The sequence below is a fragment of the Mollisia scopiformis genome (assembly GCF_001500285.1).
Source record: "Mollisia scopiformis unplaced genomic scaffold LY89scaffold_3, whole genome shotgun sequence".
In the NCBI taxonomy this organism is placed as follows: Eukaryota; Fungi; Ascomycota; class Leotiomycetes; order Helotiales; family Mollisiaceae; genus Mollisia; species Mollisia scopiformis.
In genome coordinates this window covers 1,565,317-1,587,941 of record NW_017263583.1, presented here as the reverse complement: position 1 = coordinate 1,587,941, position 22,625 = coordinate 1,565,317, and the positions used below count along the sequence as shown (strand labels likewise).

At 46.0% G+C, this 22,625-nt stretch overlaps 10 protein-coding genes across 10 annotated transcripts; 6 read left to right on the top strand and 4 right to left on the bottom strand.

Annotated features, from left to right (window-relative positions):
• Positions 1 to 1,015: 1,015 nt before the first annotated feature.
• Positions 1,016 to 2,623, top strand: LY89DRAFT_680899 (uncharacterized protein). Its single transcript, XM_018214166.1, has 2 exons — positions 1,016 to 1,801; positions 1,979 to 2,623. Exons 1-2 carry the CDS (start codon positions 1,384 to 1,386, stop codon positions 2,221 to 2,223), a joined length of 663 nt encoding a protein of 220 aa, XP_018077154.1. The 5' UTR covers positions 1,016 to 1,383; the 3' UTR covers positions 2,224 to 2,623.
• Positions 2,624 to 6,146: 3,523 nt separating this feature from the next.
• LY89DRAFT_763280 (uncharacterized protein) lies at positions 6,147 to 7,007 on the top strand (the record flags this gene model as incomplete). The annotated part of the gene is made up of 3 exons (XM_018221592.1): positions 6,147 to 6,196; positions 6,257 to 6,340; positions 6,395 to 7,007. 3 exons carry the CDS (start codon positions 6,147 to 6,149, stop codon positions 7,005 to 7,007), a joined length of 747 nt encoding a protein of 248 aa, XP_018077153.1.
• A 774-nt stretch (positions 7,008 to 7,781) lies between these two features.
• Positions 7,782 to 8,643, bottom strand: LY89DRAFT_728911 (uncharacterized protein; the record flags this gene model as incomplete). The annotated part of the gene is made up of 3 exons (XM_018219320.1): positions 7,782 to 7,954; positions 8,044 to 8,349; positions 8,433 to 8,643. 3 exons carry the CDS (start codon positions 8,641 to 8,643, stop codon positions 7,782 to 7,784), a joined length of 690 nt encoding a protein of 229 aa, XP_018077152.1.
• A 1,033-nt stretch (positions 8,644 to 9,676) lies between these two features.
• LY89DRAFT_763279 (uncharacterized protein) lies at positions 9,677 to 10,228 on the top strand (the record flags this gene model as incomplete). Its single annotated transcript, XM_018221591.1, has 1 exon — positions 9,677 to 10,228. The coding sequence occupies one exon, from the start codon at positions 9,677 to 9,679 to the stop codon at positions 10,226 to 10,228; it is 552 nt and encodes a 183-aa protein (XP_018077151.1).
• A 1,309-nt stretch (positions 10,229 to 11,537) lies between these two features.
• On the bottom strand, positions 11,538 to 12,719 carry LY89DRAFT_664584 (uncharacterized protein; the record flags this gene model as incomplete). The annotated part of the gene is made up of 3 exons (XM_018212782.1): positions 11,538 to 11,561; positions 11,613 to 12,645; positions 12,697 to 12,719. 3 exons carry the CDS (start codon positions 12,717 to 12,719, stop codon positions 11,538 to 11,540), a joined length of 1,080 nt encoding a protein of 359 aa, XP_018077150.1.
• A 162-nt stretch (positions 12,720 to 12,881) lies between these two features.
• LY89DRAFT_680897 (uncharacterized protein) lies at positions 12,882 to 13,647 on the top strand. The gene is made up of 4 exons (XM_018214165.1): positions 12,882 to 13,060; positions 13,115 to 13,227; positions 13,277 to 13,476; positions 13,529 to 13,647. Exons 1-3 carry the CDS (start codon positions 12,944 to 12,946, stop codon positions 13,464 to 13,466), a joined length of 420 nt encoding a protein of 139 aa, XP_018077149.1. The 5' UTR covers positions 12,882 to 12,943; the 3' UTR covers positions 13,467 to 13,476; positions 13,529 to 13,647.
• Positions 13,551 to 14,612, bottom strand: LY89DRAFT_607632 (DUF396-domain-containing protein). Its single transcript, XM_018210467.1, has 3 exons — positions 14,495 to 14,612; positions 14,206 to 14,439; positions 13,551 to 14,159 (listed from the first exon to the last, which is right to left on the bottom strand). The coding sequence occupies exons 1-3, from the start codon at positions 14,562 to 14,564 to the stop codon at positions 13,825 to 13,827; spliced, it is 639 nt and encodes a 212-aa protein (XP_018077148.1). The 5' UTR covers positions 14,565 to 14,612; the 3' UTR covers positions 13,551 to 13,824.
• Positions 14,613 to 14,835: 223 nt separating this feature from the next.
• On the top strand, positions 14,836 to 15,733 carry LY89DRAFT_575686 (S-adenosyl-L-methionine-dependent methyltransferase; the record flags this gene model as incomplete). The annotated part of the gene is made up of 2 exons (XM_018208801.1): positions 14,836 to 14,858; positions 14,911 to 15,733. 2 exons carry the CDS (start codon positions 14,836 to 14,838, stop codon positions 15,731 to 15,733), a joined length of 846 nt encoding a protein of 281 aa, XP_018077147.1.
• A 3,064-nt stretch (positions 15,734 to 18,797) lies between these two features.
• Positions 18,798 to 19,527, top strand: LY89DRAFT_680894 (uncharacterized protein). The gene has a single exon (XM_018214164.1). The coding sequence runs from the start codon at positions 18,810 to 18,812 to the stop codon at positions 19,443 to 19,445; it is 636 nt and encodes a 211-aa protein (XP_018077146.1). The 5' UTR covers positions 18,798 to 18,809; the 3' UTR covers positions 19,446 to 19,527.
• A 204-nt stretch (positions 19,528 to 19,731) lies between these two features.
• Positions 19,732 to 21,435, bottom strand: LY89DRAFT_714514 (isocitrate dehydrogenase subunit 1; the record flags this gene model as incomplete). Its single annotated transcript, XM_018218137.1, has 4 exons — positions 21,025 to 21,435; positions 20,918 to 20,980; positions 19,870 to 20,858; positions 19,732 to 19,816 (listed from the first exon to the last, which is right to left on the bottom strand). Exons 1-4 carry the CDS (start codon positions 21,271 to 21,273, stop codon positions 19,732 to 19,734), a joined length of 1,386 nt encoding a protein of 461 aa, XP_018077145.1. The 5' UTR covers positions 21,274 to 21,435.
• Positions 21,436 to 22,625: the final 1,190 nt, after the last annotated feature.

Below are 22,625 nucleotides of genomic sequence, written 5' to 3'. Positions count from 1 at the left end.
ATGCTTCAGGGACCTCTCCTCATCAAACTGACACTCGATCGACCGACGCACATTTCTGCGTGACGACGGCATATTGCTTCTTGTAGCTAAAGATTGTGTGGCTCGGTTCGCAGCATGCCCAGGGGTCTTCTTTGTCTCAAACGGCCTATCATTACTCGATACACTCAAAGATCTTCAAGGGTCTAATTTATCATTGGCATGAAGGTCGGATCAGAAATGATGCTTTTCGACCCTGAGCTGTCACCGCTCCTTCATATCAGATCAAATAGACTTCGATTGGACGCCCAGACACTTAAGCAGGAGAAACAGAAGCCACATATGTCAAAAATCAAAATGACATGCAACATTATCTCAACCGCGACCCAAGGTTGAGTAGAGCCAACTATTCTCGGACACGGCTCAGCAGCTGCAGGTGTGGTCGGAGAACGCATACAGTATAATAATGGCATCTCATGTACGAGCATCCAATCACATTGTATGTCTGATCCGTCAAACGGCACTCGTGGATATGCTTACTGTAGCATCTCATGTTGTGTAAGCCTGTGAGACGCCCTCAACGGTTGTGTGCTGCAAAGTGAGGCCAATTGTATCATGACATTAGACCACCAGAGAAACAAGAAGTCGCCGTATGCTCCCATTCCCGGTCTCCATGGTACGATGTTGAGTTTAGACGAGCGGGTGAGGCTTGAATGGTTTCTGGAGCCGGTGGCAGTTGAGCGATGCGCGATTCAAGATGGAGGTATCGTTCGTTCTTGGCCTGGTGGTTGCAGATGTGAGCCCATCCCGTTCTGGTTTGGTGTGATTTCCCCACAGTTGGACGAAGCAATCAATGCCAAGACCCACCCAGATCGAAGAGAATTGCCATTGGCGGGCTGCTGCAGCCCAAATAATCTCGCGCTGTGATTCGAAAATTAGGCGACGAGCTGCGTCACCGCTAGGGATAATCGGTACTAGGGTTGGAGGTTAATATGTGGAAGTCCTGGCTTGGCTTGGCTTCCTTCTTCCATCCCCCTCTATTTACAGCACACCTCTCTCACCCTCGACCACCACTCCCATTCCTCTCATCAACATAAACGAATTCGCGGCACAAACGACCTTCCAATACCTCACCTACAAGATATCGAGCCCTATTTCACGACGACAAAGCTCTTCCCCGCAACATACGCCATCGAAGACAAAGGAATCTGCCTCGAGCGACCTCGGAGAGCGAGCATAACCCCGTGAACAAAGAACAACACCGAGAGTCCACGTCATTCACCATCCCCAAAGCTGAAGAGAGCAGCTGAGGGCCATTGACACAATCTCTCACAGCCAACAATCTTCACCATTACAAATCACACTCACATATCAACCGAATCCATCCTCGAACTACCTACCTGCAACATGTCTACCAACGGCAATACCACCCCTCCCAACGATTCTGCCACTCGCAATCGACGTGGCTCCTTCACCAGCCAGACCTTCAACAACATCTTCGGTCGCTCCAATAGCACTTCTGGTGGTCCGACAGCTCCGTTCCCGGGTCCTATCACTACAGCTGCTGCACAAGACCAGCGTCGACGCATGTCCATCTCTACACTCGGCCTGTCGGGCACCTCTCCTACTCAGAATACCGCATTCCCCTTCGGTGCTCGACGTGGCAGCGTCTCAACTGCTGGATCCGATTCCATTGATGAGAATGCCATCGATGACGAGGAAGGCCCCGGTCGCAGCCAACCCACTACACCCTTCACTCGCCGAGTCTCCTTTGGTGCACAAGCTCTACGTAGCGTGCGGGGTTCAGGAAGCCCAGGTACATCTGGTAGAGCTCCCTCCTATACCACTTCTCCGTTGCCCACTATCCCGTCAGGGCCGCGAAGTTCTCGCTCTGGCTCTGGTTCAAGAGATGGAGGTGTGACCCCTCCAAAAGTTCAGACACAGGCAAGCACGCAATCAAAGCCCAGAACTGCTTCTGACCATCCTGTTTCCGCTCGTCCAGGTGAAGGTGGCTTCAACTGGTCTGAGCAACTTAGATCCCGTGCCGAAAGCTCCGTCTCACAGAGTCAGCGACCTTCCTTCTCCACCTCTCCCACTGCAAAGCCGATGCATGAGCGAGCCAAGAGCATCACCGAAATGCCTGCCCCTCCTACCGCTGTTCCGGCTCCCGCACCTGCCAGACCAGAGCGCAAGAAGCCCGATGCATTCCAGGAGCGGATTCTCAAGGGTGATTTCTACATGGATTGAAGGGCGAAATATTATGGTTTCTTTGTTTGATGTTTGAGTACAGCCTTCTGATTGGCTTTCTTTTACTTCACAATGACAAGGGCGTTTGATGGCGTTTTATGATGCGATGAAGGCAGAGCGCCTCGCACGATACGGAGATTTGCTTTTATGAAGTATGGGAGTGTACGCTGGACGTTTCATTCTTGATTTTATGGGCGAAGTACTTATGCTACTTAAGCAAAAGGGAAAGCAATGGGCGTTTTGACGATGGTGGCTTGATGACGAATGATGAGTTTTCCTTCCATGTTGATAGCTTTGAGCGATGAGCTTCGTGGGGATGGGGATGAGGAAAATCAACTTGTAGCTGTATTTTAGCCAGCTCTGATGGTTAGTTGAAACAAAGCAATTCATTGCAGCAAACACAATCGTTTCAAGTTGTTCTTTGTGATTATTTTTAAGTCCCTGAAGAGCACGTCCTTCATCTCACATCATCTCCGGACTCGGCGACTTTATGCAGGTCCAGATTTGTTGATCCTAGCAAGCAGAGCTCTTCTACTCGTTGTCTTTTACGACCTTGTTGTTGAGTAACATCGCAAGCATCTAGTATCTAATCTAGCTTGAAGTCAAGAAGCCTCTGCTGTCGATGAAGTCCCTCCACATGGCACTAGTAACACCAGATAGATCTAGGTCAGCAATACAGCAGCTCCCTGTACCTAGCAAAAAAGTAGAAGCAGAACTTATTGCCACATGGCTCATGTTGACCTCATTACCACCACCTTCCGCTCGTCGTCACCAATGCGAGAGGAGCGGGGTATGATCTAACCCAAAGCCAATGTATCAATCCCAGATATCCTCTTCACCCCTCTTTTTCCTAGCTTCGTACCATAGGCTTTGATCTTCATTCTTTTGAGTAGCTCATGTAGAGTTCTTTCGTAGCTATAGCCTGTACAGGACGGTGAGGATAGCAATTGGAAGGTCTTGCTGAAATCTATACTAATTTCCCGTAGTAACCAGCCACGTAGCAGAACATAGAAGAGAAAGGGATGGCTTGACAGATATGATATAGTTGCCTTTGAAGTACAGTTTGGGGATAATACGGACACTGATATGGATGACTTTGGTGTTCGGGTTTAGCTTTCAGAGCTACAGGAGGGTTTCCAAGCTGGAATTGATTTTCAGGTGCGGTCATAATTGGTGTAAGAGATAGACTGTGGTGAGAATTCACGATCATTATAATAAAAGTCTTGGAGAGAGATGAGGCGCTTTGAGATTATCTAAGAGGTGAATTGAGGTTGTATGATAACTCTGTGATTTCTGATATCTTCTCTATCGTTTGGGGCTTAGTCCATCAATCTTGTCTGGTAAGCTTTAGGACAATGTTATTTTTAAAAGTCAGGTTATGGTATTGCCATGATGGAGAATACAATTGTGAGGTAATAGCTTAAGTTTGCCATGCGACCATAATGCCTTGGGGAAATTACTATAGTGCTGAGTCGTCAGGATCAATACAGCTAATGCGGTGTGTGTATAATTCCCTAGACATGTGAACCTAGCCTGTGACATAAGTGTTTATGTACGGTTTGTCGTTAATGCAAAGGTTCCTTTCTCAATATTACCTAGCAGTACTATAAAAGTGTCATTACCCACTTTACTACTACCTACTTGATTGTTAATGAAATGAGTGATGGGCAGTGAGTGAATGACGAAGAAGGTGTTCATTATTTCTGTCTAAAAGCATGGTAAGAATCATCAATACCGTGCGCCATATAAAGTTATTCTTTGCCGAACTTCACTCTCTCCCTACTGAGAATCCCCTGGATAGTGGCTTCAAACCACAAAAAGCCCGCTAAAGTTGCAAAGCAATGCCAAGCTGCCATACTAATTGCCATACAATTATCTCTCAACAAAGACAGATTATACCATCAGTCAGCATCATCTCCTTGTACACACAACGCAATTAGCTTGTCATCCCACAAGTCGAAAATCATCCAGGGGCAACAGACCTTCTGAGCTAGCATATTCCTTTCCTATCTTCAATGCATCCTCGGAGTCACGATGATGACTTTCCAATATCTTGAGGATAACCATCTCAAGGAGCATTTCTGGGGAACTCCAAATCTCTTTCCGCCAAGTTTTCGATAGGGTAAACGTGCGTATATATGAAGAGCACCCAAGCCCGTAGCTCAGAAACATCTTTCGTATTCTCGTAGACATAGTGACACGCCTCGATGGGAACATCCTTCGCATCTTACCAGGTGACGTCAAGTTTATCGACAACCATTTCTTAAAGGTCTGGAATCTGGAGTCTGCCAGCTAGGACCCAGAGTCGAACTAATGCCTTGGCATTCGAGCTTGAATGGATTTTCGGCCGTATCTGGCTTGCGAAGGTGGTCTAGGTTGATCTTCAAGCTTTCAAGCTAGAGACATAGGGTACGGACAACATGGTCGTCGAAACGATACTCCATCTCTTCGCTCTCGTAGAATAGAGCCGTGAATGCTTGAGTCAATACGGGAGATTGCTTTTCAATGAGGTCGCAGGGGATTGTGAAGGGCTTGGAGTTCGGAGTCGCCGAGTAGGAATCGAAATGAGTGGGTGGTACCGGTTACCAACACTAGGCACTCTACCATAGGAGCGGCGGAACTCGATGCTATGGGAAGCGCGGGGTTGTTTTCAGAGGGGTTGCTTACTGGGCGCACTAACGCCGCTGGTGAGTTCGATTGAGGCGGTGCCATTGTCCTTCTCTTAGTTGTGGTGGATCTGCAGAACAACGAGGTGTTGCCACGGGAGAAAGAGTCAATTATGCGGGACAATATCGGTAGAAATCTGGGCTGGTGTGTGCTATAGACAATCAGTGCCAGCATCTGTATACTTGCATTATCTTGTCTCTATGAATGTCTAGACACCGTGCACACCGTAAGTGTGGTGCCAAGACCAGACTTTGTTAAACATATCAACTTCCAAGAGCGAGTGTGAGCCGTGCACCAAAGGCTCCTTCCCACCACAACACTTAAATATCTCAAGCATACGATAATCAGTTACTTTCAATTTGAATTTAAAATATGGAATCAATTGGGTATACAACACACCATTTTACATGAATTTTGGCTTAGTGAAATATTGTTATTCGTCAAGTAAATTTTCCACGGTTCACACTCACTCTAGCAGCGATACTCCGTAACACTACGTAGTATCATGCTTCTTTCAGTATATTTGTATTTGAGATACGCAATAAAACAGTTAACTTCAGGCAGACCATGTTGAGATTTGATTCCTCAATCTCATTCAATCGCCACAGACAAGAGCAATCCTTCTATCACCAAGTTAAATGGACCCCGATGACTTAATCGTCCTTGATCGACCTGTGGACCAGCGGACCTCAAACCTGCTCAGCCATTGTATCCCAGCTCAAATTGAGGGTGTACAACAAAGTCCGACTGTTCGTTTGCAGTAATCCTTCTCGCAGCTGCAGTCCGGGCCCTTTGACTTCCCCCTTTATTGACGAGATTAAGCGATCATGTGACTGTTCACATCTGTCATAGAAGGCCCAGAAGCACCAGTAAACCATGTGTACAAGATCCGGATCAAACGTATGAGGCTATCTCACTAGATTAAAGATCCCATAGAATAGAATAGATCATATGGAAGTGATGAAATTTATCGACCGGATTAGGAAAAAAAAACCTAAGCCAGTTCTTGAGACTTTCAACAGCTTGATAAAGATTTGCAGGTAGACGTTCAGCTTATGCGCTGTTCCTACATGTTACTTGCTCCATTTCTGTCGAAACAACTCTAAAATAGTTCAAAGATCATGAAACAACGTCTCCTAAAAGCATTACAAAGCAGCGCACACATAAGACAAAAGGGGTCTTCTAAAAGAGCAGCGAAATCGTACAACAATACCAACGAGAATTCGGAGCAGAACAAGAATACTTAGATATCAACCATGTCGTCAAGTAACAACATAGTTGAGGGCGACTGGCAGTCTCGACTGGGGTACGTTCGTCTCATGATCCTCAAATTAATATAATACTGATTCGGCTGACTTCAAAATAGAATTCTGACGCACGCTCCTCAGCATTCAGCCATATCTCCATTCAGGTTTGACGTAATTAGGGGCGAGTATCCTCCTCAGCTAGAGTACGTTCATCTGACGATGACAAATAAAAACACGAGACACTGACTCCTAGATAGAAATCCAACGAAGCTTGTCAAACTCGTAGCGAAGGACGGAGATCTCGAAGAAGATTTCATCGTTCACAAATACTTTGCCTGTCACTACTCCCCGGTCCTACGAGCTGCATTCAACAGCGACTTTCTCGAAGGACAAACGCAGACCTACACGATTATCGATGCCACCCCACACGCCGTGAAGATCTTGGTTGAATGGCTATACACACAGTTGATCAACACAGCTCCTATCGAGGATGATGCTGTCCATGTACAACAGCGCCATTTACTGGTTCAGCTGTGGGTACTGGGGGACAGATTTCTGATTCCAAAGCTCCAGAATCTGGCAATACACGCTCTCAATCGGCTTATCATGGCAATAGGTCTCAGGCCAGGGCTATCTGTCGAGTACACGTGGGCTCATGCACCCGTTGGAAGTCCACTGCGTCTCTTCTTCCTGCACGCGCATGCAGTGATAGGTGAGTTCGATTGGTACCAGCAAAACTTGGATTCGGTCCCTAAGGAGTTTTTGGCCGAGTTGCTGGAGATTATCGGGGACAATCAGGGCTGTCTGGAAGAGCTACTTCCAAATCATCATATGACTCGTTATGAAGTTCGAGAGATTATTGAACAATGAGTGATACAAAAAGGTAAGTCGAGTTTCGACTCCGACTCTTTTTAAGACTGCAGCTAATCTAAATATCTAGGGGAGCCGTTGGGATTGCAACAAAACTTGGTTGGATTTCTAGAATGTAACCCATCTTACGGTGGCTCTGATTGTCCGGAGATGGTGCGTCATATGGACATTTCAAAGGAAGAAATACAGTTGGTCGTTCATGGACCTGGGCAGCTTGCGATTAAATCTTTCATATTATACTTCTGCAAGGCGCCACAGGTCAAGCTTCCCTCCATCTATAATGTAAAGATTAATGCATCATATTCTACGTAGAGTGGGGTGCTCTGCAGAGTGAGGTGACGTGTATACTGTATAACACTCGTGTTTTTGGGTTGTCTTGGGACTGAGGACAAGACTTTTCCAAGCAAGTCAGAGAGAATCATTAGATCACGGAGATCTCAGTTACATTGTTTCTATGCCGCACAGCAAAGAGATGTAGACTATAAACTTGTTGATCCAACTAGTCAATTGGTAGAGGCAAGAAAGCTGCGGGCAGTCAAAAGCAGACCGACGAAATTACTTAATTGAAAGTGCAATATCGAGGTCTTGTGGATCAAACTCCATTTGATTCTTTCCATGAAAAGCAAAGAGTTTTTATGGAAACATATTTCCTGTACGACTCCGTGCTCCCATATCGATCTTCCCAAAGCCATCAACGTGCCGCCCTCAACCGATCCAAACTCTCACACGTATTTGGGCTCTCAGAAACCAAATTCTCACTTCTGCAAGTTGATATCATTGCTCGACCTCGGGAACTTCGTAGCGCGTCAAGTCATCGTCCGAAAACAAGGGTCGTTGAAACTCTGGCTTGCGTTCTGCTAGGTAGGCGACTACCTCTTGCAACATCGTGGGTGGGAAGTTCTGAGAGGACCAGAAGTAGGGTCTCATGATCTTGGCACAACGGTGCACTATCAGAAATTTAGTAGAAGATCCGAACCCATCCTTCTTGAAAGGATGTGCTAAGGTCTACTTGGAATTTAGGCAATTATTGACGTACTGTACCATGTTCGAAGCTTGCTATCGACACCTGTATTCTGATAGACGTAGTCTAAGCAATGAGTCGGAATCCTGCCACTGCTATCTGTGATATCCTTGAGCTTTCGAACAACACAGTTCTGCAATTGCGGGATCTTGAGCTGATCCGCCAGCACCCAGAGTTGCGTCAGATAATCGGTATTTGTGTCCTCAAAGAAGATATTGTCCCACTCTGGCATAACCAGATTAGTCGAATAGATCCATCCTACCAGGAGTCGAAGAACCTCCTCTCCATAGTCCGGGAAGGTGTACGTTTGGCTTTCTCCTTCTGGACAATGAATTAGCACTGCAAGCTCAAAAACGATACAATAGCCCTTAGATTCACATATAATCACTACAGGATAGACATACCGATAAAGCTACTGGCAAAAGCAGTTTTAAGGACTTTAGAGTAGTGACAAGCAAACTCTTTGTGGATGACGAACTTGACGCCAACATTGTCCTTGTTTGCGGTAAAGGTGACGAATTCGGTTGAAGAGTTGAAGTTTGGTCGAGATCTGATTTGGTGAGCCCGGACGGCTACCCTGGATGGTTGCGCTGCTGCTTGAGTAGACGAGCTCATAATGCTGATTGTTGTATATGTAAGAGTGGTGGTTGTTGATAAATTTTGTAAATAATTGACACCCGAAGAGCTTCAAGGTGTATCGTCATTCTTCTTCCCTTTGAAGTCCGTGCACTTTGAATGTTCTTGCGCTTTGGGAACATTTTTGGGTTCATAAGTCGGGTTTGAGTTTGAGTGTACGTTTGCCAACATTCAATGTGTTAGAGTATTATTATTTTTGAGAATTTAATTCAAATTAACACATTTGACCTAGGCACGACTGAGGACCAACCTGGGCTTGGAATTACTAATTGGTTCTATCAAGTGGAATGAAGGCATGATGTAGGTAACTACACTTCCAAGGAATGAATTGTCCCAGCTTGCTTAGAAGATCCAAGGCAGAATGAACTGCTTAGAATTGCTCAGAAAGCTTTCAAATATCTCCAAAAAGTTCGGTTTTCCTCCCATTTCTAAATAAAAAAGTGTAGTATTCACCTTCGAGGATATTTTCAGGCAGAGGAAGAGTGCTAGTGAATTCGTTACACTAAAGAAGAGCTAGTCTTCTTCGATTCTTGTCAAAAGAGAGCTCCCTTTCGCAACCTCTTCTTTCTAGTAGCTTATACTTCAGCGCACAACCTCGATTTTTGCAGTTGCACTGAATAACAAGGACCGCAATCGCAAAAGTGTGGGTACGAGAAAAATCACAATACATTGAAAAATCCTCATTGTCCTCACACCGCAGATTCTTTATCGCACAACCAATCTTGAACTTGAGCTGGTACTTGGTGGAGTCGGCCAGGATCATGGCGTCCTCTTCTAGAACCCCAATATCATCAGACACTCCAGCTTCTACGTCAATGGTCCAAAGAACTTCCAGGAACGGTGCCAAGAAGAGACGAATTATGCTTAGGTTAGTAAAGTCGAACACTCGCTAATATAAACCGATATTTGTGAAGCTTTTTTCGTCTTCGCGCAAGAGAAATATTGGCGAATCCGTGCTAGGAACACATCTCAACTAGTCACATTATTCGCAGGTGACAGCATCGAGAAATTAATGGTCCACAAAGACTTTGCGTGTCACTATTCCCCAGTATTCCAAGCGGCTTTCAACAGTAGCTTCATTGAAGGCCAGACACAAGAATACCGACTGCAAGATACGTCAGAAATTGTCGTCCGTGTCTTGATCAACTGGTTTTATACCAAGAAAGTGGATGTTGAGGCGCTTGGATTCACGGGAGAATCCATCAAGACAGCCTATTATGAGACGCGTTTCATATCGCTTGTTGAGCTCTGGATTTTGGCAGAGAAGTTGTTGATTCCAGAGCTCCAGAACATGGTGATCAGAGAGTTCTATCGACTTAAATTAGCTGCAATGATAGTGCCGACAAGCTGCTTCCATGCCATCTATGAGGATACTGTAGTAGGCAGTCCACTACGTCGTTTATGTGTGGATATCTGTGTTGTCTACCTCAAGCACTCTGTTTACAGGGAGACAGCAGACCAGATTCCACATGATATGTTCGTTGACTTGGTCGCAAGATTCTCAAGTTTGAACAGGATGGAGCTGGATATCAACATCGAAGCCTACCAAGTCGCTGAACAGTGAAGGACTTGAATGAAGATACAAAATCGGACACATTTGTGGACAGCGTTGGCAATCCCTTAGCTTTGGTCGGAGTGAGGATTGTGGAGATGTTTGCTTATGCAGATGGTACGAGCAGCAACACACGACACGGTTATAACGCCGAATGAAGGAGAGGAGGGTTTGGTTCTGACTCTCTGAGATTATCCTAAGAATTCTATTTCAGAGACTACAATATTTTCCCCGGGTCTGATATGAACAAAAAGCACCACCAGAGTTTCTTATCTTCGTGAAATTATAGGTATGGGTTTGCGGTAAGAGACAAGTGCCTGCTGCCATTGGTACCGAGATCCGATATTGTTTCGAAGAGACTGTTACTTCAGGGTATCCTGCCATTTATGTACCATGTCCCAGTTGGCAGCTCCTTTAGGCTCCGGATGCAGGAATACTTCAGCCTAAGAACCAATGTCAAGGCTCCTTACCGACTGGCCACGCCCCACCATAAGGCTGTATATTTTCAATTTGGGAGCAAAAATCACGCGACCGATATATTATTCTGTCCCCTTCAATTTCGTTTCCTTGGAACTTCATGCCGTGTTATGATCGCGTTGGAAGGCTTTTCGCCATGAGCTGTTCCGTTTCAAAACACGAGCTCCGAGTTATTCACAAACAGAAACACGAAGAACACTCGACAAGATGAAGTCTTTACTTTTGGTTGTGCTTTCGCTGCTGTAAGTCTTTTCTGACAGGTTGAAACCCAAGGGAATTATTGACAAGCATCAGGATACCAGTTCTTGCTCGACCCGCACGACCCGCGAGGACTGAAGCACTCGCACCACCTTTCAAAATCGTCATCTCGACACCTTCTCTTCCAATGCTCGTTCCTATCTACCTCACATCGAACGGCTCAACAACTACCGATAAGTCTGTCGGCGCGCTATGCTATATCCCTTCTTCCACTGAGCTCTTTTGCGGAAACAATACGGTTCCTGTGGGGGCACCACTTGGCGCTCAAGCTTCGCTATTCTCCGCAGTTCGTGCAAGTGAGCAGGCGCCGTATGCAGGAATGGGGGGAGGTCCGCTAGTGTCGACAGGATTCAGTATCAACAGCAAAAGTCTTCAAGTGAAATGGGACAACGAGAAATTCGGCAATGGAGTTGGATTCGTGTACCGATTGGACGGAAGTCAGAGTATTTGGGCCGTTTTCGCAAATGTAACAATGGTAGATTCAGTCGGAGCAGAGTTGGTTGCTGTTTTTGATTGAGGCACGGTGCACTGGGGCAGGGGAGTTCGGGTGTTGGAGTTTCAGACAGGCTTCTATTTCTAGACTCTATCATTGAGACTTTATCATAAATATCTGGAAAGCAGTTAGAGACTAGGTGAAGGTAGAGATGCAATGGAGACTGACCTGGTTTAGCGACGCTACATCCATACTTGCCATCCGCTTCTGTGCTATGTTCCGTGCCCGTACAGCATGCCGTCCTTGCATCATTATTGGGGTTGAACGACCAATGGAATCAGCTGCCATGGGTGTTGCTGGAGTGCTTTCTTTCGTGGTAGATTCAGAAGAGCCTTCGGCTTCCTTGTGCTTGTCCTTCTTGGACTTTTTCTTCTTCTTTGGCTCTTCTTCGGTGGCTTCAGCCTCAAATTTTGTCCTCTCTCTTCTCTCTTTCTTCTCTTTTCTCTCTTGCTTTCTCCTCCTCTTCAATTCAATTTCATCTGGAATCTCGTCGGTCTCTACTGTAGACTTGCGATCCTTTTTAGACTTCTTTGAACGCTTTGCCCCGTCCGGATTTGATGTCTCCTTAATAGCCTCAGAAGCGGCTTCAGCTTTTCGATCCTTCTTTGACTTCTTGATCTTCACAACAACAACTTCAGGCTCCTCCAGAGTTTCAGCTTTTCGCTTCTTCGATTTCTTGGTCGTTTCCACAGGCGTTTCTTCCTCTTCGGATTCTGACGAACAACTCGACTCAGTAGAAGATCCCAGGGCAAGCTTTCGTATCCTTTCCGCCTCAGCGTCAATCAAATGCTGAATCTTGTCTCCAATCAAGAACCCTCCAGACACAAATCTTGTAGATCCCCACTTCCTCTCCGTATAAATCGCAATTCTTAAGTCGTCTCTCGATTTCTGTTCCTTCTCCAATTCGTCCTCATCTTTACCATTCAATCGTCCTAGCAGGTTTTTGAATGCATCCAACCCAGTGCATTCACCGTGGCCGACTCCAGACCCAATCTTCGCACCAAGACCTAGATTGTCGTCCTTGATGGAGACTCGAATATGGGAAGCATTTGCTGCAGTATGGAACTCTGCATGTGCCGCATCTTTAGCTCCTAGGTATTGCCCCGGCTGCCAGCCTTGAGAGGTCATTATCTTGTGCCCGAAACTCGAAGTGTCGTTCGTCCATCTTGTATTATTGGGGTCGTGGGAGATTTTGATTTTGCTAGAGAGAATGTCAGTCTATAATTATTCCTTTTCACGTCATGGGACATACTTCTTGGGCGCAGCAAGACCCATCGTGGCGGCGGGAGAATGTACAGTTGCTACGTCGAGAAAAGTTCAGGATACCAAAAGTTTTGGTGGAGCAGAATGGAGCTAGTCTGAATATGGTAAGCGGGCTTCTCACCAATCACATGTCTGCCTCACTCCCTCAGTTCTTCAACGTTCCTTCACACTTCAGACGCGTTCCGATTCGATCAAGATTGTAAAGTCACTTCACGAAGTCAATTTTAATCTACAAGATGGGATCCCGCAAATTTGAAAAGGCTCCAGAGCCTGCTGCTGAGTCCGAGGAGGACAACACGCAGCCAACATCTCCAGAGAGAGCTATTGAAAAGGCGAAGAAGCTCATGGTCAAGGCACGATAGCCTCATCCTTTTTGCACATGCTAAAGTCTAACGCATGTCTCGCAGTACAACATTAACAGAGATGCCAAGCGCAAAGCCATTGAAGAAGAATATGAGAAGCATGCAAAGGATGTTGGCCGAAGAATCGACAAGTTGTCCAATGCTAGGAAGTCCAGAGTGTAAGGTTTTCTAATTTGGCTTTCTGCTCCACTTGCTGAAAGAGTATAGGACCAAGTCTCAGAAAGCCTTATGGGACAGACTCGATGTTCTAAACAAGAAGCGCCAGTCTTTGGAGAACACCATCCTCATGAGCATGAAAGCTGTCGAGACTCATACCCTGAACATCTCCAGCGAGCTCTATGCTATGTTTGAGGGACGCATCGAGGAGCTTCAAGAGCCGTCCACACCAGAAGCTTGATTCCGTGAGAGTAAGTGACGCATACCAGCACAAACTCCGAACACTTGCTGACGCGTCTGCAGTTGTCATTGTCCGTCCATGATTGGGAGGGTTCTGGAATGAGAAGCCAATATTTTTGCTACACACTTTTGCTATACGTACTCATGTCTCACTTACTTTAGTACTTCCAAGGCGTCAGGAGCAGGAGATACCCACTGGAGCTTATCTTGCACGTTAATTAGCTTATACAATGCACGCATCGTAACATACAGGTTTCGGAAGAAGTTCAGAATGTTGTGATATTTCATACTCCCACATGCCGTGTCCTGTCCCGTCCTAGATTCCTCAACCAACGCCAGCAATGCTCCATAGTCATACATCAAAAGTCCCTTTCCGGTCTGCTCCAGCCTAGCTTTCGCCCCACTTCTCCTATTGAATCTCGAATAGTATCCACAACCACCTTAATCATCCCTTGCCTCTTCGTTGTCGCTGCTCCTGCTGGTGCCTCACTACCCATGGTTGGCAATACGTTGTCGCTTGCAGAGAGAGATACGAAGAGTGCAAATGGTACGAGCCATACACAAATGCCAAAGTAGGATGCGATTTCGGTGAAAGTAGGAAGGGCTGTAGGGTCGTATCGTGAAGTAGGAGCTCTGGCTAGGGAGGCGAAGGAGAAGTGGTTGAACCACACGTAGTGATTCAATAGCACGAGGACTGGCATCATTTAGCTTCCAGCTAACAATTTCGTGGGATAACATACCACAAGAGGCAATGAATAATGGATCTGAAAGCTTCACAACTGGAAACTTCCTCATGTTCCCGAGATAGACAAGATGAGAAAAGATGCTCAGAAGAGAGAGCGTCCAAGGAAAGCCATCTATCAAGCAAAGCAGAACCTGTACCCCGATCACCAAATAGATCATCCGTGTAAGTAGTCGTTTCGCGATAACTGTATGTTCTTCGACCAGTTCGGACATGTAATAAAGTCCAGAAGCTATTCAGACATTAGCAGCTGCTTCGAACAAGTTCTTGCTATCAGAATTTCATACCGATGGCGAGGGTCAAGAACCCAAACCCCAAGGCCAGGCCTATGTACCCAACAAGTGGTAAGATCCACATCGTAGCTGTTCTATGAGAGGATCATGCTTGTGAAGAAAGTTGTAGGTGTCGCGTGTTTAGAAAAGGGGACGTAACCGTGTTCTCCAGATTCCTCGGACTAGGCGGTGGCAGAAAACCCCACCAAATCCACCAAAAAATGATGTTTGCGCCGACAATTTTTCGACTCGACTGACCAACACTTCAAGAAGAATTAATACGCCCTGGAAAGTGGCGGGATCGATTTTCGAAGATATCTAGGATCTGCCTGCGGTGACAGATATATTACACAATCATGTCTCGTCCCGAAGATACCCTGTTTGTATCTCGATTTCTCGTATATGTGCTTTTCACTGACAAGATTCTACAGTCCCCCAGATCTCCATTACAATGACGCCGAAGCCAGGAAATACACTACTTCATCTCGAATACAGAATATCCAAGCATCTATGACCAATCGTGCCCTCGAACTCCTCGACCTCTCCTCACCTTCCATGATCCTTGATATTGGCTGCGGTTCTGGTCTATCCGGCGAGATACTCTCCTCAATAGATCCCTCAGCAGGTGGCCCTCACATATGGGTCGGCATGGATATCTCACCATCGATGTTAGATGTTGCACTGCAACGAGATGTGGAAGGAGACTTAATGCTTGCGGATATGGGTCAAGGTGTGCCATTTCGAGCTGGAAGTTTCGATGCCGCTATATCAATCAGTGCTATTCAATGGTTATGTAATGCTGAAAGCAGCGAGGTATCATCTACAGGGAGATTATCGAGGTTTTTCAACGGGCTCTATGCAAGTCTAAAGAGAGGTGGAAGAGCAGTGTGTCAATTCTATCCTAAGAATGACCTGCAGAGGACGATGATCTCTGGAGCTGCGATCAAAGCCGGCTTCGGAGCTGGTATCCTGGAAGACGATCCAGGAACTAAGAATGCAAAGCTTTATTTGGTGCTGACAGTTGGTGGTTCAGCTGAAGAAGGCACTGGGGGAGACATCACAGGGGTCGTAAAGGGTATGGAAGATGTGGATGTGCTAGACGCGAGAAAGAAGCACAGAGAAAAAGGCCGCAGAGAGATCAAAAAGGGAAGCAAAGCTTGGATACTAAACAAGAAAGAGCAAATGGAACGGAAAGGAAAGGTGGTGAAGAATTCCTCCAAGTATACTGGTAGGAAGAGGCATATCACTTTTTAAGAGGGACATCTTGATTGGGGGCATTGCGAGGCGTTTGGCAAAGGTTGCTTTCTATACCATGTTTAGCTTTGAATCGATTCTGGTTCTGTCTTTCTACTCTTAGTAAGCTTATAGCTTCTCTTTCTGTCCTCTACTTTCGGTGAGTTTGTTTCATGTTTGACATTGGTTCGGATGCATGCAAGCCATGTGTAACCTGCATACCGAGTACTATATGAACCCCTCACCCGACTCCGACGAGGCTGAGAGTTTCTTCTTTACTTTAACAGTTCCATTCGAAGGACATCGAACAACATCAACCGCAAAACACTGTACGTACAAACCCTTCCATTACCTTGGAACCTTCCTTACTGATATTCTTAGCAGCATTCTTCATACGAGAAACAGTTTTTCGAGTTAGCCCACCACTTCAAACACTTTAAAAAGTTGAACCCCCATCAGGATGCGTATCTCCTTCGTACTTCCAGTCATGGCACTCGTGTCGACGCCAGTTCTCGCTGGTCCCGTTGCATATGGTATTTGTCAAGCAGGCTGTGCATCTCTAGCTATGGCTTGTTACTCGGCAGCCGGGGCTACATGGGGAGCAACTCTTGGAGCCACTGCTCCCGCCTCTGTTGTTCTGTGCAATAGTGCATTTGGGACTTGCTACGCCGCTTGTGCTGCAGCTCTGCTTGCGCCCACTCCATGAGGGTGAACATTAGGATGAATGTCCGGTCGTGTAAGACTTTGAAGGTATTTGGACGAGGGTTCTTTATTATACAGGTGGAGGAGGAATGATATGATGTCTTCGGAGGTGCACGACCTTGGTGTGTTTCGTTGGTCTCCGCATTATTTTCGGTTGTAGGATGATGGGCAGCGAATAATAGGTGCATTTGAGTTTTCTTTTGAAATTTGATACAGAGTACTTGGCGTTTGGTTGTTGATGATGCTTCTGTTTGTGACCGACATTTATAGGCGATGATACAGCATGTTGCTGATCGGAGATTCATGGACATGCGAAATCCGCTGTAGTGGAAAAGACTATTGAGCTGCAATGCAGGGTATGAAGATTGGAAGGACATGAAAGAACTGGATTTTCAATGTCTTTTGGCTTCTCAATCTCCAACCCAAATCTGATCTTCGTGAAATGACTAGCGTGTTCTTGATTGATGGCTATCTACAAGTGTTGACTCGCCTCGCGTTTATTTACTTTCCGCCAAACCATCATCTTGTCCCGATCACCAACCATGGTGTACAAATTCGAACTCGAAAGACTATGAACATAAGCTCTTTGTTGAATGAAACAACCGCAGATATGGAGCAGCAGCCTTTGAAGGATTTCATCGATGATTTCGAAATCGCGAAATTCCTCAAGGACAATAAGCTTGCTGCCGATATCGCGGGAGACTTACTTGAACACAATGTCATGTCCATCGAAGTTGAAGTTTGGAGAAGAACAATTGAGGGGAAGACTGGGAATTATCCTGCTCTGGTCTTCATTCTTGACAATATCGAGAAGTTGTTCTCCGTGAACGCAGCAGCTCAACAAGCGTACGATACGAGACGGGCAGAGAAAGACGGTCATGCAAAGTCCGAACTTCCAAGATATTCTAACTTACCCCAAGAGGTTTCGTCGAGTGCCCCTGAGGCTCAATCCACCAAGAGTGTTATGGACGGTTTCGAGATTTGGAAGAAAGCTGCTCTAGAGAAGGGTGCGCTTGAGATGAAAAAGAGACAGGAGCTAGTAGAGAAGAGCTCAAGACGCCAAGCTGAATGCAGCCAGTCTACTGAGTACACCCCGAAAAGCTTGCTTACAACAGGTATTCCAAAAGACTCTGCAAATTCCAAGCCAGCACCAACTCCTCCCTCATCACTCAACATGGACGATCACCCCGCAATCAAAGCTTATAAAGAGCAACTCCGTAAGGAATCTCAGGAGGCTCTTCAAAAACATATCGATGGCATGAACTCGAAAGTTGCGCCTGCTACGCAACCGTCCACCTTTGAAGATGACCCAGCTCTCGAGTCTTTCAAGAATCAAGTCCGTGCAGAGGCTCACCAGGCTGTTGTCGAGCACATACAAAAGCTCAATGAGACATACAAAAAATTCACGACTTCGAGACAAGAGGAATTCAAGTTATATTTGACAGAAAGTTTCCGTAAAGTCAATACGGAGATCGAACACCCGAACCTGCGACTTACCAACACTGCTGTAGCGCTGCTGTACAGTGAACACCCGGATGCATTCTACAAGTACAAGGCGCAATGCGTTGAATCCCTTGGACAGTACAAGAAGGAATTGAAGAGCCAATGTGAGAAGCATCTTGCAGATATCGAACGGGAATTCAGAGACTTGTTGCGTCAAGCATGTGGTGATAAACTGCCCCCATCCGTGGAGAAGGCAGTCAAGGGACTTGTTAATGCTGGTAAGAACCACAACTACAATGTAGCCATGGAGGACTCGAGCCAACATAGTCAATTGATGAATAACTCTCTTCGGGAATCGGAAGCAGGAGATATGGCTAAGTTCGAGGAGCATCTGGCCGCGGATGCAAAGAAACTCCATGAGGAACTAAATCTTCCACTCGATTTAAAGCAGACAAAGAGGACAAAAGGCTTGTTTCCACAGTCCTTGCAAGAGCACGAGACAAGTCCACTTATGAGACCCCCGCCCGACTCGGTACTTGTATCCACCCAGCGAAAAGATCAGCTATCGACAAGCTCTTCCACCGACCTCATCTCAGATAAGCACTCGACCTTTACGTCTGATTCTCACAGAAACAGACATGGACATGAGAAGGACATCTCCTGCATTTCATCCACATTGACGAGTAACGGTCTTGAAGCCGCTCGACCAACTCTCACGTCTGCTGCAGACTGGTACGGAGACAGCGAGAAAGCTGCCGTGCCTGTACCTACTTTATCACCTTACAAGGTAGTCATCAAGCAATACGGCAAGACCACTAGATCTATGCTTACGGATGAACATGGCAGAGTAGTGGGTCCAGCCATAGGAAATGATAAAGAGAATAGTGCCGGTCAACCACTCTTCAACAGAACCAATGGCGCTGAAACGCAAGCATACAAGGATCCGACTACCATGTCTCAACTTGTAGAAGCAAGCGGGTTCCAGCTTGTCGAAACACCCACAGGTGTCAAGGCGGCTACAGGTGCCAATGCAGAAGTCCTACCTCCTCGACGATCTAGACGCCTTCGCCAACAAAAATCTAAGTCTTCCCTCCAAAATAACGCTGCGGTACAAAGCAATGCCCTCGTCCAAACCAAGGCTCCAGTCCAAACCAAGGCCCCAGTGCAAAGCAAGGCTCCAGTCCAGAACTACGCCCCAGTCGAAAGCAACGGCCCCGTCCAAAGAAATGCCTTCGATGAAGCCAAATCCTCTCAAACCAGCAAGACGGGCAACCAATCGCATCTAGAAACAAACGCCAACCTCCCTGAACCCGAGTCTCCACCACGAAGTCCGATCCGACCTATATCAGAAGTCCCAAAAGACAGACTAAACTTCATGGAGGCGGTCGCTCAGCAGGAGAGGATGATGTATGAGAGTGTTCAGCAACCCAAGCAGAAGAGTAAGCAGGGAGAATTTGAGGATAAGTTTAAGGGAAGAAGCATTCGAGAGATCATGGGCATGGCGAAGAAGAGAAAGAGGGATCCGGAGGATGAGGGCAAGGGGCGTCGTCGTGTGAATACGGAAGGAGGTGATGGTGAGACGTCTTGATCTGGCAATTAGCTTCGTGAGAGCAGACAGTGTTGGCGTGGACGAGCAAATTGCAAACAGCCTGGGAGGACATTCGAGGATTAGTTGCTTCTAGCAAATTGTAAGATTAGATTGCATCAGCGTCAGACATAGCAACCGACTTGAACTTCCGGTCTATGCTTTTGCATTTAAGTAGAACGAAAAATGTATGATTTGCAATTGATTGAACGAGTTTGAAATGGAACTTGCTATGCAAACTAGAGTACACCTAGGGTCTATCGCTCCTTCGTACAAGTTCTTCCCCAGTCTATACGGCCTCCATCTTATCCAAGACGGCTCTTGTGAATTGGTGCGTGCTGTTATTTCCTCCCATATCAGGTGTGCGTGTCTTTCTGCGCCTTCATTAGCCAAATTCCCAGCTACATTTAGAATTTTGAGAACATACCCATCAGCAATAACATCATAAACAGCCTTGGAGATACGGTTAGCATGCTCATCAAGACCAAGATGTCTTAAGAGCATAGATCCAGACAGGATCATAGCAGTGGGGTTAGCTTGGTCCTTGCCCTTGATATCGAGACCAACGTGACGGCATCCGGGCTCGAAAACAGCGACTTCACGTCCCATGTTGCAACCAGGAACAATACCTGGTCCACCAACGAGAGCAGCTCCAACGTTCGAGAGGATACCTCCGTACAAGTTGGGCATGACCATAACATCGAATTGCTGTGGTCTCGAAACACACTGCATGGACGCATTGTCAACGATCATGTCGTTGGTCTCCAACGTTGGGTATTCCTTTGCAACTGCGTTGAAGGTGTTTCGGAAGAGACCATCTGCAAGCTTCATGATGTTGGCCTTGTGGATACAGGTAACCTTCTTGCGGTTGTTTGCCAATGCGAAGCTAAATGCGAACTTGGCAATACGTTCTGACTTGGCACGAGTAATGATCTTAAGGGACTCCACAACACCCGGTACAGACTGGTGCTCCAGGCCTGAGTACTCTCCCTCGGTGTTTTCTCTGATGATGCACAGATCGACATTGTCGTGTCGAGTCTTGTAGCCAGGGATGTTCTTGATAAGAACAATAGAGGCATAGATGTCGAGTTCTTGTCGCATAGCTACGTTGAACGATTGGTGACCGGATCGCTCGATAGGTGTATGCAGAATGCCCTTCAATCCAAGTTTATTTCTCTTGAGGGAGGCGATTGATTCTCGGAAAAGCTCCTCTGAATGTTTGTCGCCTGACTCCACACCAGTCACATCAACTTGCTCCCACTCGATTGGTACATTGTCGGCCTTGAAGACTGTCTTGACAGACTCTGCGACTTCTGCTCCGATACCATCACCAGGAATCAGAGTAACGGTGTATTTCCCACCATATTTCGTTGGTTTGAAGATATCTGACTGAACAGTGGCGAAGGATCGGGAAGTCTAGACGTAGCAGGTCAATTGCAGCTCTGGAACTGGAGCTCGAAGAAAATGTGGCATACCTGTGCGGATCGCAGCGGAGCTTGGGCAGATTTGACAAGGCTCTGATAAGAAGCCCAAGTTAGCTACAGAAAGTTGCCATTGGAACTTTTGACCGAGTGAGACATACCGAAACCGACCTTGCAGAGCTGCGCGACAGCATGGTGAATAATGAGAGTAGGGAGTGTTGTTGTAGAATTGCAAAGAGTAGAGGTTGCTGCAAAACGAGATATTCCGCACCTTGGATCTGGAATTGATGCGCCTTCCCTGTTTTGGCAACGGCCGATAGAGTCGGCATCTCGCGAGACATGAGCCTTTTAAAAATCCTCTTGTCAGCATAGTCAATACCACCACTTTCCAAATCGTGTTTCCCACACATTTTAGGGCGAGAATATCTAAAGAGTTTTAGGATGTTTTCAATTTTTAAAATAATTGTAAATATAATATGTTGTTTTAAGAAAGTAATTTCGCGTTTAGTAAATTAGTGTATTTGTTTCGAATATTTTTAAGAAAGAATAATACTTCTAAAAGAGGATTTAAGGTAATATTCTACTTAGTTTGGTAATAATCTCAATTAAAAGAGAGTCCCTATATCTAGCCTCATATTACCACACGACAACAATTGTTACGTTACGGATCACCTGGATCACCTGGTTAGGGATCACGTGAGCACCTGCCAATACCCTTCAGCTTTCACGTGACCCGCATCTCATGCGATGTCTCTCACGTGATCCTCCCTGGGAACAGATCAGGCTTAGGGCGTAAGCTTGTTTCACTCTGGTGGATATAAGCTCTGGCTCTCCCACTCCCTTCTTCTTTCTTTACCTTTAGATTCTAAGAGATAGCCAATCGATTCTTCGTCTACGTACTGAGCTCTCAACCGTGCTGTCACAACAATAATCAGTTGACAACAACTGTTAGTTAACAATAGCTACTAGTTGACAACAACCACTAGTTGATAACACCCATTAGTCGATAACATTACTTTACTATCACCTCGGAATATTTGCCAACCTATTTACCAACATGAAAAGTCCTCTCCTCTCCACAACACCTGCACCTGGCACTTGGCACCTGGCACCTCCCACTGAGGATCTTTTTTTGGCCTTCGAATATTGCTAAAGAACCCGGAGAAACTTCGGGCGGTCGGGGTTTATATAGATTTTGAGGAGAGCTCTTGGACGGTGGATGGGTTTTCGGGGTTGATATAGAAATATAATTCACTAATAATTATTGCACAGAAGTTTAACCTCTGGACGCCGTTTTCTAGTTTAAAAAGAATTCACTAATATTTCTCGGACTTTTGAATAGTTATAGCCTTATTCCGCGGGGGAAGCTTTTCCGCTGGAATCACAGTGAATAGTTCCGAAATTTACAAAAAGATCAGCGAATAGATTTTTTTGGGAAAAAGAGAAGAAAAAAAGAGATTCATATATATATATATATATAGCAAAAAACTACGAACCCGCCCACAACAATTAATTGAAGATTCCCAAATCATTTTTTTTTACACTACTATGCGGGAATGTGGTCTCCTTGGTGTGTAACAATATGTTTTTTGCAGTATGCTTTGCATACTCAACGGAAGGCCTGGCTCGGGTTCCCTTGATCCGACTCAGGTAGCAGCAGTTGAATCTGATTTGTGAAATATCTTCAGATCTGCTCTGCCTTCAAATCCATAACCTTCGCAATGTTGTCTTAGCATGGTACTCTTTGGGAATGCCAAAATGA